This window comes from Engystomops pustulosus, chromosome 10 (genome assembly GCF_040894005.1).
Source record: "Engystomops pustulosus chromosome 10, aEngPut4.maternal, whole genome shotgun sequence".
Taxonomy (NCBI): domain Eukaryota; kingdom Metazoa; phylum Chordata; class Amphibia; order Anura; family Leptodactylidae; genus Engystomops; species Engystomops pustulosus.
The window spans coordinates 93,152,254-93,166,410 of record NC_092420.1 but is presented as its reverse complement, the minus strand read 5'-3'; the positions used below and the strand labels follow the sequence as shown (position 1 = coordinate 93,166,410).

The window sequence follows — 14,157 nt, the reverse complement described above, 5'->3', positions numbered from 1 at the left end:
CTTCACAGGCAGAGGGGATCGGTATACTGACCCTTAACCTTTGACCTCTCATCTTCACAGCCAACCCATACCCAGACGTGCGCCGCCGCTACTGGAACGCCTACATGCTCTTCTACCAGCGAGTGTCTGACCAGAACTCTCCAGTTCTACCCAAGAAGAGCAGAGTCAGCGTTGTACGCCAGGAGGCCGAGGACCTCACTCTGTGAGTATATATATATCTATCCTCCTGCAGCTTCATATATCCCCAGCATAGTGTTTATTATAGGGTACATACTGGGGGAACCCAGGCTGCAAATCTTTGCTCTTTCCCTTATGCTTAGTAAAGTTGTGAAGTGTATAGTAATTAGAGTGTAAGCTCCTGGGCACAGGGACTGATGTGTCATCTACATAGATGTATCCTATAATATTTGGTGACATGAAGTTTCTTATGTGACTGATTATCCCCCTTTTCTAGATCTGCACCGTCCTCCCCTGACATCTCACCCCAGTCCTCCCCTCGCCCTCACCGAACCAATGACCGTCTGTCTATATTAACCAAACTGGTGAGAAAAGGGGAGAAGAAGGGGCTGTTTGTGGAGAAGATGCCGCTCAGGATCTACCAGGTACAGATATGGAGCGTTCCTGGGGTGACGAGGAGCTGAATACATTCAGTGCATGTCCTGTAGTTGTGTCTGACGCCCATGACAGCTGTTGCGTTACATTTGCGTGATAGCACTTCTGCCTTGCAGCGCTGCGGACCTGGATTCGAATCCCACCCAGGTCTGCAAAGAGTTTGTATGTTCTCTCCATGTTTGCGCGGGTTTCCTCTGGGACCTCCGGTGCTTAGATGCTTTGTGCAGCGCTGCGTAATCTGTAGGCGCTATATAAATAAAGGAATTATTAAATTATTATTTGCAGATGGTGAGAGATGAAAATCTGAGGTTTATGAAGAATCGGGACGTCTATAACAGCGACTACTTCAGTTTTGTGCTCTCTCTGGCGTCGGTGAATGCAGTAAGTAGATGCTTTTTAATGAGGACATGGCATCTTTTACTTAAAGGGGTGCCCCAGGATTTAGAACTCCTCACCTGTCCATTTGATGGGTGATGGGTTTCGCTGAGGTTCTGGGGCCTGCACCCCCTATCGATGACCTGTGTGAAGCTGCTGTGGTCGATTGTCCTGTACGTTCATCTCATGGCCTGTCCACAGCTCCATCACATTCACATCAATGGAGCTAAGCTGCAGTACCAGGCTCGGCCTCTGTGCAATGTAAGGAGTCAAGAGCCATGGTGACCGAAGGATCCGAGGCTGCAACATTTTGTCTCAGCTGATGATCCAGAGTTTCACGTGTCTTTCCCAAGGAGAAGGAATCCTTGATTATCCCTTTAAATAAGTTTGCCAGTAGGTAATGTGGTTCATGTTTTCTTTTCCATCCTTTGTAGACAAAGCTGAAGCATCCGAGCTACCCCTCAATGGCCAGAGTCAGTGCACAACTCGCCATCCAGTTCCTCTTCCACACTTACCTGCGGACGAAGAGGAAACTCAGGTAAGAGATCAGCCGTGAAAGGAAACAAGAACATTTCCATTCACTGACAGCAAGCGGAAAGAAGCCATTAGCTTGTCGTTTACATTGCTCTCATTTTCTATTATGTGTGTATTCTTTGCAGGGTTGACACTGAGGAATGGATAGCCACCATCGAGGCCTTGGTATCCAAGAGCTGTGAAGCCTGTCAGTGGCTGGTGGAATATTTTGTTGGATCGGAAGGCAGAGAACTTGTCAAGTTAGTTTTCCTGAATTTTTTTCTAAGCGTCAAACTCTTCTCCACTGGGGGGCGCTCAGGAGCTGACTGTATACTTAGACTATAGCATTGTATAAGGGACCTACTGTGAGCTCCTGAGGCGCCCCCTAGTGGTGGCTGTTACTCACATGTATCTATAGGCCAGCAATATCCATTCTTTATTCCTGACAGGGTCTTCCTCCTGGAGTGTTGTGTCCGCGAGGTGAGATGTGCCGTTGCCACTATTCTAGAAAAGACACTAGATGGCGCTTTACTTCACAAAGACAAGGTAAAGAGTGTTGTAGAATGCACACAGGAGGGGGGAAGGTTCATAAGACCCTAAGCTCCACCCTAATGTCTGTCTGTGTGATACCCCAGGTGAATGGAGTCCACCTGCTGATCGAGATGCTGCTCAGTCTCCTGGACAAGGACGTCCCAGAGAATTGCAAGAATTGCGCTCAGTACTTCTTCCTATTCAACAACTTTGTGCAAAAGGTACTTTATGTTGTGTCTCAGAACAGACCTCGCCATTGGCCCTAAGGACTGATGGACATTGAGCGTCCTGATATCACCTTTAAAGGGAACCTGTCAGTTAAACTTACCCAAACTAACTAAACATATATTTGAATATTTATATTATTCAGCAGTACAACTATCCCTATATTGTTCCTCCCCATGCTTGAAAAGTTATACAGTCCGTTCATAAAGTTAACGCATCATCTATATATATTCCTAGCTACATCCCCCCTCCTCCCTCTCAAATTCTCTTCAGCGAGTCATACAGCCATCCTCTCTCTGATTCCTGGGCAGACAAGCCGAACGTGTAACTGAGTAGGAAGTACATGAATATCCCGAAGACGGCTCAGAGTAAAGGCCATAATCGGTCTCGAGTGGGGTCATTCGCATAGCTGGTGAATCAAATTTATAGACAGACTGTTGAACTTTACAGGCATAGGGAGGAACAATATAGGGATAGTTGTATTGCTGTATAATAGCGGTTTTCAAATGTTTGTTTAGTTATTTTAGCTGATAGGTTCCCTGTAAATCTGCCTATAAGTGTAATCTCTATCTCCCCCCTACAGCAAGGAGCGCAGGCTGTGGAGCTCCTCCTAAAATACTCAGCGCTGCGACACTTCATCAACTTCCTGCTCGGCCCAAACCGCAAGAACAACCAGGTATCCGCATACGTGTCTCCATACTGTATAGTCCTGCACATATATACGGGAGGATTGTCGTACTACACATCACATCTCTCTGCAGAATCGGCGCTGGAGCCCGGCACAAGCTCGAGAGTTCGGCTTCTTGCACAATACGATCGCCCTGCTGGTTCTACATTCGGATATCTCCCCGCATCGGACTGTAGGTAATGGATGTTCAAGACACAAGCTCAATCTACACTTCTGTTATGTTCTATGATAAATAACTATAACTCCCATCAGCTCCAGCGATGACCAGGCCTCCGCTCAGCGCTCGGGCTCCTCTGCTGCCGCTTCACTCAGAAGTGGAAACCTTGATGTTTCTGCAGGAGGGAAAGCCGTACCTGCTGGAGGTAGGTGGCCACCTGTGTGGGTGTCGGGGTTATCCTCTGTGTTTTGGGGGTTAATAGTCAGGTCTCACTTCCTCCTGTAGGTGATGTTTGCGATGCGAGAGCTTCCCGGATCCCTCTCTGTTCTCATTGACATGCTGGTGTACTGCTGCTTCTGTAACGAGAGATTCTCACTCACCGTCCTCAACTTCATCAAGGTAAGTGACACAATACACTGGGGGCAGCTCCTGGGATATACACAGAGATAATACACACAGTGATGTCACAGTACAGGGATAATACACACAGTGATGTCACAGTACAGGGATAATACACACAGCGATGTCACAGTACAGGGATAATACACACAGTGATGTCACAGTACAGGGATAATACACACAGTGATGTCACAGTACAGAGATAATACACACAGTGATGTCACAGTACAGAGATAATACACACAGTGATGTCACAGTACAGGGATTATACACACAGTGATGTCACAGTACAGGGATAATACACACAGTGATGTCACAGTACAGGGATAATACACACAGTGATGTCACAGTACAGGGATAATACACACAGTGATGTCACAGTACAGAGATAATACACACAGTGATGTCACAGTACAGGATAATACACACAGTGATGTCACAGTACAGGGATAATACACACAGTGATGTCACAGTACAGGGATACTACACACAGTGATGTCACAGTACAGGGATAATACACACAGTGATGTCACAGTACAGGGAGAATACACACAGTGATGTCACAGTACAGGGAGAATACACACAGTGATGTCACAGTACAAGGATAATACACACAGTGATGTCACAGTACAGAGATAATACACACAGTGATGTCACAGTACAGAGATGATACACACAGTGATGTCACAGTACAGGGATATTACACACAGTGATGTCACAGTACAGGGATATTACACGCAGTGATGTCACAGTACAGGGATATTACACGCAGTGATGTCACAGTACAGGGATAATACACACAGGGAAGTCACAGTACAGAGATACTACACGCAGTGATGTCACAGTACAGGGATAATACACACAGTGATGTCACAGTACAGGGATAATACACACAGTGATGTCACAGTACAGGGATAATACACACAGTGATGTCACAGTACAAGGATAATACACACAGTGATGTCACAGTACAGGGATAATACACACAGTGATGTCACAGTACAAGGATAATACACACAGCGATGTCACAGTACAGGGATAATACACACAGCGATGTCACAGTACAGGGATAATACACACAGCGATGTCACAGTACAGGGATAATACACACAGTGATGTCACAGTACAGGGATAATACACACAGTGATGTCACAGTACAGGGATACTACACACAGTGATGTCACAGTACAGGGATAATACACACAGTGATGTCACAGTACAGGGAGAATACACACAGTGATGTCACAGTACAAGGATAATACACACAGCGATGTCACAGTACAGGGATAATACACACAGCGATGTCACAGTACAGGGATAATACACACAGCGATGTCACAGTACAGGGATAATACACACAGTGATGTCACAGTACAGGAATAATACACACAGTGATGTCACAGTACAGGGATAATACACACAGTGATGTCACAGTACAGGGATAATACACACAGTGATGTCACAGTACAGGGATAATACACACAGTGATGTCACAGTACAGGGGATAATACACACAGTGATGTCACAGTACAGGGGATAATACACACAGGGATGTCACAGTACAGGGATAATACACACAGGGATGTCACAGTACAGGGATAATACACACAGGGATGTCACAGTACAGGGAGAATACACACAGTGATGGCACAGTACAGGGAGAATACACACAGTGATGGCACAGTACAGGGATAATACACACAGCGATGTCACAGTACTGGAATAATACACACAGTAATGTCACAGTACAGAGATAATACACACACCGATGTCACAGTACAGGGATAATACACACACCGATGTCACAGTACTGGAATAATACACACAGTAATGTCACAGTACAGAGATAATACACACACCGATGTCACAGTACAGGGATAATACACACAGTGATGTCACAGTACAGGGATAATACACACACTGATGTCACAGTACAGGGATAATACACACAGTGATGTCACAGTACAGGGATAATACACACAGTGATGTCACAGTACAGGGATAATACACACACTGATGTCACAGTACAGGGATAATACACACAGGGATGTCACAGTACAGGGAGAATACACACAGTGATGTCACAGTACAAGGATAATACACACAGTGATGTCACAGTACAGGGATAATACACACAGCGATGTCACAGTACAGGGATAATACACACAGTGATGTCACAGTACAGGGATAATACACACAGTGATGTCACAGTACAGGGATAATACACACAGTGATGTCACAGTACAGGGATAATACACACAGTGATGTCACAGTACAGGGATAATACACACAGTGATGTCACAGTACAGGAATAATACACACAGTGATGTCACAGTACAGGGATAATACACACAGTGATGTCACAGTACAGGGATAATACACACAGTGATGTCACAGTACAGGGATAATACACACAGTGATGTCACAGTACAGGGGATAATACACACAGGGATGTCACAGTACAGGGATAATACACACAGGGATGTCACAGTACAGGGATAATACACACAGGGATGTCACAGTACAGGGAGAATACACACAGTGATGGCACAGTACAGGGAGAATACACACAGTGATGGCACAGTACAGGGATAATACACACAGCGATGTCACAGTACTGGAATAATACACACAGTAATGTCACAGTACAGAGATAATACACACATCGATGTCACAGTACAGGGATAATACACACACCGATGTCACAGTACTGGAATAATACACACAGTAATGTCACAGTACAGAGATAATACACACACCGATGTCACAGTACAGGGATAATACACACAGTGATGTCACAGTACAGGGATAATACACACACTGATGTCACAGTACAGGGATAATACACACAGTGATGTCACAGTACAGGGATAATACACACAGTGATGTCACAGTACAGGGATAATACACACAGTGATGTCACAGTACAGGGATAATACACACAGTGATGTCACAGTACAGGGATTATACACACAGTGATGTCACAGTACAGGGATAATACACACAGTGATGTCACAGTACAGGGGTAATACACACAGGGATGTCACAGTACAGAGATAATACACACAGTGATGTTATTTTATCCCTTTTTATCTTTGTACAGAATCAGCTGGAATCTGCTCCCCCTCATGAGCTCAAGAACATGTTCACTCTCCTCCATGAGATCCTGGTATGTGATCTCTGGGGGATTGATAATCTCTATGGATCCTCGTTCTTCTGTTTGTACATTTGCATTAATCTCCTGGCATTCTCCTCTTTAGGTTGTTGAAGATCCCATCCAGCTGCAGAGGCTGAAGTTTGCATTTGAGTCTGATGGATTGCTGGGTGAGTCTGGTGGATTGCTGGGTGAGTCTGGCGGATTGCTGGGTGAGTCTGATGGATTGCTGGGTGAGTCTGGTGGATTGCTGGGTGAGTCTGGTGGATTGCTGGGTGAGTCTGGTGGATTGCTGGGCGAGTCTGGTGGATTGCTGGGTGAGTCTGGCGGATTGCTGGGTGAGTCTGATGGATTGCTGGGTGAGTCTGGTGGATTGCTGGGCGAGTCTGGTGGATTGCTGGGTGAGTCTGATGGATTGCTGGGTGAGTCTGGCGGATTGCTGGGTGAGTCTGGCGGATTGCTGGGTGAGTCTGATGGATTGCTGGGTGAGTCTGGTGGATTGCTGGGCGAGTCTGGTGGATTGCTGGGCGAGTCTGGTGGATTGCTGGGCGAGTCTGGTGGATTGCTGGGTGAGTCTGATGGATTGCTGGGTGAGTCTGGCGGATTGCTGGGTGAGTCTGGCGGATTGCTGGGTGAGTCTGATGGATTGCTGGGTGAGTCTGGTGGATTGCTGGGCGAGTCTGGTGGATTGCTGGGTGAGTCTGATGGATTGCTGGGCGAGTCTGGTGGATTGCTGGGTGAGTCTGGTGGATTGCTGGGTGAGTCTGGTGGATTGCTGGGTGAGTCTGGTGGATTGCTGGGTGAGTCTGGTGGATTGCTGGGTGAGTCTGGTGGATTGCTGGGCGAGTCTGGTGGATTGCTGGGCGAGTCTGGTGGATTGCTGGGCGAGTCTGGTGGATTGCTGGGCGAGTCTGGTGGATTGCTGGGCGAGTCTGGTGGATTGCTGGGCGAGTCTGGTGGATTGCTGGGCGAGTCTGGTGGGCTGCTGGGCGAGTCTGGTGGGCTGCTGGGCGAGTCTGGTGGGCTGCTGGGCGAGTCTGGTGGGCTGCTGGGTGAGTCTGGTGGGCTGCTGGGTGAGTCTGGCGGGTTGCTGGGGGGGGCGGGTCTGGCGGGTTGCTGGGTGAGTCTGGCGGGTTGCTGGGGGGGGCGGGTCTGGCGGGTTGCTGGGGGGGGCGGGTCTGGCGGGTTGCTGGGGGGGGGGGCGATCTGGCGGGTTGCTGGGGGGCGAGTCTGGTCTGGCGGATTTGTACTTTGGTTTCTCATGTCTTTCTCCTTTTCCTTCAGCGTTGATGCATCACAGCAACCACATAGACAGCAGCCGCTGCTACCAGTGTGTCAAGTTCCTGGTAACTTTAGCCCAAAAGTAAGTCAGTCCTGGATTGTAAGCTCTTTGGGGGACTCTCGCGCTCATCATACATACAATAGTCTTCTGTGAGGGGCAGATACATAAACGGATGATCAGCATCTTGTCCCTTCGTGTGATGCGCCTGCAGACCCCCCTGAAACGTGCAAAGGCAGATACAGGCAACCACAGTAATGGGGGACATCATGAGGCGATGATTTTGTGATGGAGGAGCAGGATTGGCCATTAATCTCCCTCTGCCCCAGTGCACTTACCCTCTGCCCCAGTGCACTTACCCTCTGCCCCAGTGCACTTACCCTCTGCCCCAGTGCACTTACCCTCTGCCCCAGTGCACTTACCCTCTGCCCCAGTGCACTTACCCCCTAAATCTCATATCCATAAGGTGATCTGTGCATTGCTTATGGTTATAGTCAGAGCCTGTCTCTGCTCCTCTTAGAGGCCCCCACCCCAGTGTTATTGGTTGGAGGGACATTTTGGATTGGATAGAGACCCCTTTTCCTATGTAGGGGCTCTCTGGTTTATATGCGACATCTGATGACTCTGCTGCTTCTACATGGTGACGATAATGTTCTTAAAGGGGAAATCCATTACAAGCCTAAACCCTGGAGAGTCCTCCCCATCCTGAGTCTCCATGTGTAGAATGCAGGAGCCCCCCAGGTCCTGTGCCCTGAGGGTCCGTCTCCCTTCATTGGTTCTCTCCTTGTGTGTCTCTGGTGACAGGTGTCCTGCTGCTAAGGAATATTTCAAGGAGAACTCTCAGCATTGGAGCTGGGCCGTGCAGTGGTTACAGAAGAAGGTGGGTAGTAGTCATCATCCGTCTTCTAAGGAGGAGATTGTACAAGACTATTTTCCTGTGCTGATACATTGTAACAAACTGCCAGAGCATTGTCTCAACTGGATACAAATGTAACAAGAACGCAGCTGTGTGATCAGGGCTATGCTGGGACATGCTGCATGTAGTTATTATGGTTCGGTTCACTGACGGCAAGCAGAGTGTTTAATCCTTTACTGTGTTTCCCTGTTTCAGATGTCGGAGCACTGCTGGGCGCCGCAGAGCAACGTGTCCAACGAGACCTCCACAGCCAAAACCTTCCAGCGGACCATCTCTGCACAGGTGGGGCAGATCCGGGGGGCAGATCCCGGTGGTGGGTGCGTGGGTCACATGGTCTATGTGTGCATTACACTTACTGAGCCCCATCTCCGCAGGACACCTTGGCCTACGCCACCGCGCTGCTGAACGAGAAGGACCAGTCTGGGAGCAGCAACGGCTCGGAGAGCAGCCCAGCCAATGAGAATGGAGACAGGAGTATGCAGCAGGTGTGCAGTGTGGGGGATTGGGCAGGAACATCCCCTTTAATTTAACCCCTTGCCACACTCTGACTTTATAGCACTAGGGCCTCAGTGCTCTTATGACAAGGTGACTCTGCAGATTGGGCCGCTGTTTACTGATGGAAAAGAAGTTCTCTATTATTCTGGAAGCTACAAGATCTGTATAAGTCAGGGGCCTCTGCATAGAGCCTTTATATAGCTTCTATGCAAGCTTCTGGCTGTACAGAATTCAGTCAGAGGGTGTGTATAGATGTACATGGAGAAAGCACAGAGCACAGCAGTGTGAGGACACGCCCCTAGTGCACTTGGAGAAACTACAATCCTGCACTAGAAATTCATATATTTCAGTCCTGCTGCTACTACAACATACAACAAAGGTCTGATTACACATCTCTCCAGGGACTATACATAACACTGGCTGCAGAGAGCACAGAGCACAGCAGTGTGAGGTCTGATTACACATCTCTCCAGGGACAATACATAACACTGGCTGCAGAGTGCACAGAGCACAGCTGTGTGAGGACAAGCCCCACTGCACTAGGAGAAGCTACAATGCTGGAATATAAATCCATATATCACAGATCCTGTTGCTACTAACAAAATACACAAAAGTGTGATTACACATCTCTCCTGGGACAATACATAGCACTGGCTGCAGAGAGCACAGCAGTGTGAGGTCTGATTACACATCTCTCCTGGGACAATACATAACACTGGCTGCAGAGAGCACAGAGCACAGCAGTGTGAGGTCTGATTACACATCTCTCCTGGGACAATACATAGCACTGGCTGCAGAGAGCACAGCAGTGTGAGGTCTGATTACACATCTCTCCTGGGACAATACATAACACTGGCTGCAGAGAGCACAGAGCACAGCAGTGTGAGGTCTGATTACACATCTCTCCAGGGACAATACATAACACTGGCTGCAGAGAGCACAGAGCACAGCAGTGTGAGGTCTGATTACACATCTCTCCAGGGACAATACATAACACTGGCTGCAGAGAGCACAGAGCACAGCAGTGTGAGGTCTGATTACACATCTCTCCAGGGACAATACATAACACTGGCTGCAGAGAGCACAGAGCACAGCAGTGTGAGGTCTGATTACATATCTCTACAGGGACAATACATAACACTGGCTGCAGAGAGCACAGAGCACAGCAGTGTGAGGTCTGATTACACATCTCTCCAGGGACAATACATAACACTGGCTGCAGAGAGCACAGAGCACAGCAGTGTGAGGAAACCTCCCGTACACTTGGAGAAGGGCAGTTTCTGACACTTTTCTTCTTTTTTTGGTTTCTGTGAAGGGCCCTGACTCTCCAATGATTCTTGGAGACTCAAAAAGTGACCTTGAGGACGTCGACCCTTGAATCCAGGTAAAGGAGCCGATTCTCTTCACGCTGTGAAAACCAACGCACTTTGAAGACCACAAGAGTCTCATGTGGAGTCGCAGGTCTCCCAGGGGCCCGGGGCCCTCAGTGCAGCAATCTCTCTCTCTATCCGCCAAGGTCATCCCTGGAACTGTCTGCAACAAGGAGAACTTTAATCGTATTGCTGCAAAAACACAAAAAAACAACGGATACAAAGTATTTTTCTCAGAATTTTATTGAAAAAGCGGCAAGTGGCTGAAAAAAAAACTTTTTATTTTTTTGTTTTGTTTTAGGTTGGTGAGCATTAAAGGAGTGAATGTAAAGTCGTGGCTTTTCTGTAATGCTGCCCACATTTTTTTTTTTCCCCCACCCCCAAATTTTTTTGGTTTTATACAAAGTGTAAGAAAAATTAAACAGAAAACCTTGAGCCGCGTCCGGCAACTTTTTAATCTTTCGATCTTTAGGAATATTAAAATGATGTATAAATACGGAGAAGAGACGGAGAAACTTGTACAAATTGGGGATCGATCTTTTAACGGGAAAATATTGACACTTTGTATTTAATGTCTCCTATAATTTATATAGTGCCATAGGAAGCGGCGCACGGCCCCAGCGCCTAATGGGTCACCTGAAGTGTAGCTGGTACCTGGTCCACAGCGGAGGTAACCAATCGGAAGCCTGGGCTACTATTGTGGGAGGAGCCAATCACATTGCGGGCCCCATATTTAAAGGGATTTTTTTTTTTTTTAGCACTAATGACATCGATAGGATGAGGGATAAGTGACTAATTGCCAGAACTGTCGGCATTTATGAGAACAAGGGCCTTCTGGATCGCTGGGGGTCCCACTGCCAGCAATCCACAGAAGTGTCCCATGTAAGTGGGAAGCTGGTGCACATGTATGACCATAATCACTGAGGGTCCCGATGGTGGGATTCTGGTAGACATGCTCAGTCTGCACGCCATGGGCTTCACATGATCACTGGAGGTCCACGTTGTGGGACCCCCCCCCAGCTATCATGCATAAGCAAGTTCCCTATTGGCATTGAGCACTAATACTCATTCACATGGGGCACTTCAGAGGGTTTGTGGTCAGGCAGTCTCCTGTAGTGCGGCTCCTAGTAGTCGGACCCCCAGCGATCAGTCACTCAAGTGCCCCGGTGTGAACAGAGCACTGATCATCATGCTATTCTCATGGGTCACTTGCACCATTTTCATGACTGCTGGAGGTCCTTGTGGATGGACCTTTAAATTCAGTCATGAGAAAGGGGTAAGGGACTCTGCTGCAGTGCCCTACGTGCATGGAGCCCCCTAGTGATGGGACCCCCAGGAATCGGTCACTTATCTCCCATCCTGTAGATTCTTGTGCTCTTTGTCATTACTACAAAACCCCTTTAATTTCCTAATGGCCTGGGGGGAGTATTACACCACCTCTGCTTGCTGTGTATAACATCCTCCTGCTGGGTACAGGACCAGAAACACTTCTAAACAAAGCGCAAAAAATAATCCTGGAGTCCGTGTAAGATGCTTTGTGTAACATTGAACTGTTCATTGTATAGACGCCAAATGTTTTAAAAAGATTTTTTGTAATTTTTGGTTTGTACATTTTTTTTGATGATGGAGACCTTTTCTGCGGCTTTTGTATCATGTGACTTGCAGATGGCGGTACGACACCTCCCCGTGTTACTCCGCATGGCAGATTTGTTTAACATTTTGTCCTGAGGATAAAGAATTTACAAAAATTTTTTTGGTCCTTTCCCTTCCCCCCCCCACCCCAGCAGGGTCTGTTCACCCCCCTCAGGGGCTGCGCATGCGCGGTGCCAGCGTCTAACACCTTTATATTCTCCTTTTACAGAATATAACAAAGACAATGCAGCAACTTCACCTCCAGCCGCAGCAGGACAGCGACGTCTCCTCTAGGCCCCCAGCGGTGATTCCTGCAGATCTGTATGTAAATATCTACATGGGGGATGAAGAGCGCAGGACACACAGACAGCCATGGGGGGCAGCACGCTCTTAAAGGGACACAGGAGAGTCTGCCCATTGGCCCACCCTCAGCCTGCGCTCCATTCACTTCTATGGAACCTCCTGGATGGTCGTTCTATAGAGGGAATGGAGAGCAGGTGCATTGTGTCGCTTCCTACTAAGCATTTCCTGAGGATCGATACTCCACCGGACGTCATTTATTATAACTCAATACATTGTTGCAATATAGAGTTGTAGTAATTATGCTAATCAGTCTGAGGTGCTCGGCTACATCACCGGAGAGCTTGATTATAATGTATTCACTGTCCTGCCTATCCACAGTGCATAGAGCGGGGACTTGTATCGTAACATGGGAGCGAATATATTGTGTAAGGCTCTCTGGTGAAGCAGCCTGCTCAGACTGATTAGCATAATTTTTTATAAGTGTGAACATTGCTATTGCAGCAATGTAGAGAGTTACAATAAGTCTGGAGGAGCACAGGTCCCCAGGCACTGCATAGCACATGTCTGTTAGTAAAAGGGATGGTAGATCCTTTGAAGTGGTTGTCTGTGGGTTTGGATACTATGTGGCTCTATTCATTTCTATCACCTGAGCTGCAGTACCAGGACGAGCCACTGTCAGGTGTGGCGCTGTTTTCAAATTCGTGGACAACCCGTTTTAAAGGGTTCTTGTATTGACTCCACTGGTCGGGTGTGTGAAAGGTTTGTGGTTTCCTCCTTGTTTACCCCGCACAGTGCCATATGTGCTGGAGCTGCTGCAGAACTGTGTGCAGTACCAGACATGGCCACTATACAACATAGAGCTGATCCATGACTTACAACTCACCAGCCGAGGGGGAAACTGCAACTCCCACCATCCTCCATTCACTGCACTCCCCCATGTTCAGATTATTTATCACTTCTCTCCTTGCAGGACTCTTCCCCATAGACAGCCTAGAATCATCTTGGTAATTGCCGTATAAGCAACTGCATAGAGTGGAGCTGTGTGGAAGTTGCTGCTTTGTCTGTGTTTGTTCTGATCCAACATAATATGTAGTTCACCTTCCCACCACACAGGCTGGGGGCGCTGTTAATATGACCTGCACAGGACTCTGGTGACCTCCATCTTTCTGCCTTGTTAATGATTTGCTCCAATATAACTGGAATCAGTCCGACTCCCCCGACCAGATCATTGTGTAAAGACTCCGGGTTGTAGGGGGCGTCCGATGATGAGCGGGAACCGCACAGAAGACTTTATATGTTTTGTGCCAATTGATTTTCATTTGTGTTGTATATTTTATTTTTGATTTGTTGCACTGAGATTTTAATTTTTAGGTCTTTTCCCAATAAATGCACCGAATTCTACACCTCTGACTGCAGTGTAATGGAGACCGTAACATGTTACAGGGGATGTGGTAGCAGGGTCAGGGATGTCACAATCCATGATCAAGAGCAAATCACCTCCAGATACA

At 47.7% G+C, this 14,157-nt stretch overlaps 1 protein-coding gene across 3 annotated transcripts in view; it reads left to right on the top strand.

Moving 5' to 3' along the window:
- Positions 1-14,050, top strand: part of USP24 (ubiquitin specific peptidase 24) — a 65,771-nt gene extending 51,721 nt beyond the window's left edge. For 2 of the 3 annotated variants that reach the window (XM_072128703.1, XM_072128701.1), the window contains exons 50-67: positions 61-202; positions 455-602; positions 898-993; positions 1,422-1,525; positions 1,647-1,760; positions 1,950-2,046; positions 2,136-2,252; positions 2,840-2,932; positions 3,018-3,120; positions 3,197-3,306; positions 3,387-3,500; positions 6,604-6,669; positions 6,761-6,824; positions 7,939-8,017; positions 8,738-8,813; positions 9,045-9,131; positions 9,224-9,334; positions 10,660-14,050. In XM_072128703.1, coding sequence (XP_071984804.1) covers positions 61-202; positions 455-602; positions 898-993; positions 1,422-1,525; positions 1,647-1,760; positions 1,950-2,046; positions 2,136-2,252; positions 2,840-2,932; positions 3,018-3,120; positions 3,197-3,306; positions 3,387-3,500; positions 6,604-6,669; positions 6,761-6,824; positions 7,939-8,017; positions 8,738-8,813; positions 9,045-9,131; positions 9,224-9,334; positions 10,660-10,722 — 1,784 coding nt within the window. In that variant the 3' untranslated portion in view covers positions 10,723-14,050. The remainder of the gene's footprint in view (positions 1-60; positions 203-454; positions 603-897; positions 994-1,421; positions 1,526-1,646; positions 1,761-1,949; positions 2,047-2,135; positions 2,253-2,839; positions 2,933-3,017; positions 3,121-3,196; positions 3,307-3,386; positions 3,501-6,603; positions 6,670-6,760; positions 6,825-7,938; positions 8,018-8,737; positions 8,814-9,044; positions 9,132-9,223; positions 9,335-10,659) is intronic. The other variant, XM_072128702.1, reaches the window with a different exon arrangement.
- Positions 14,051-14,157: the final 107 nt, after the last annotated feature.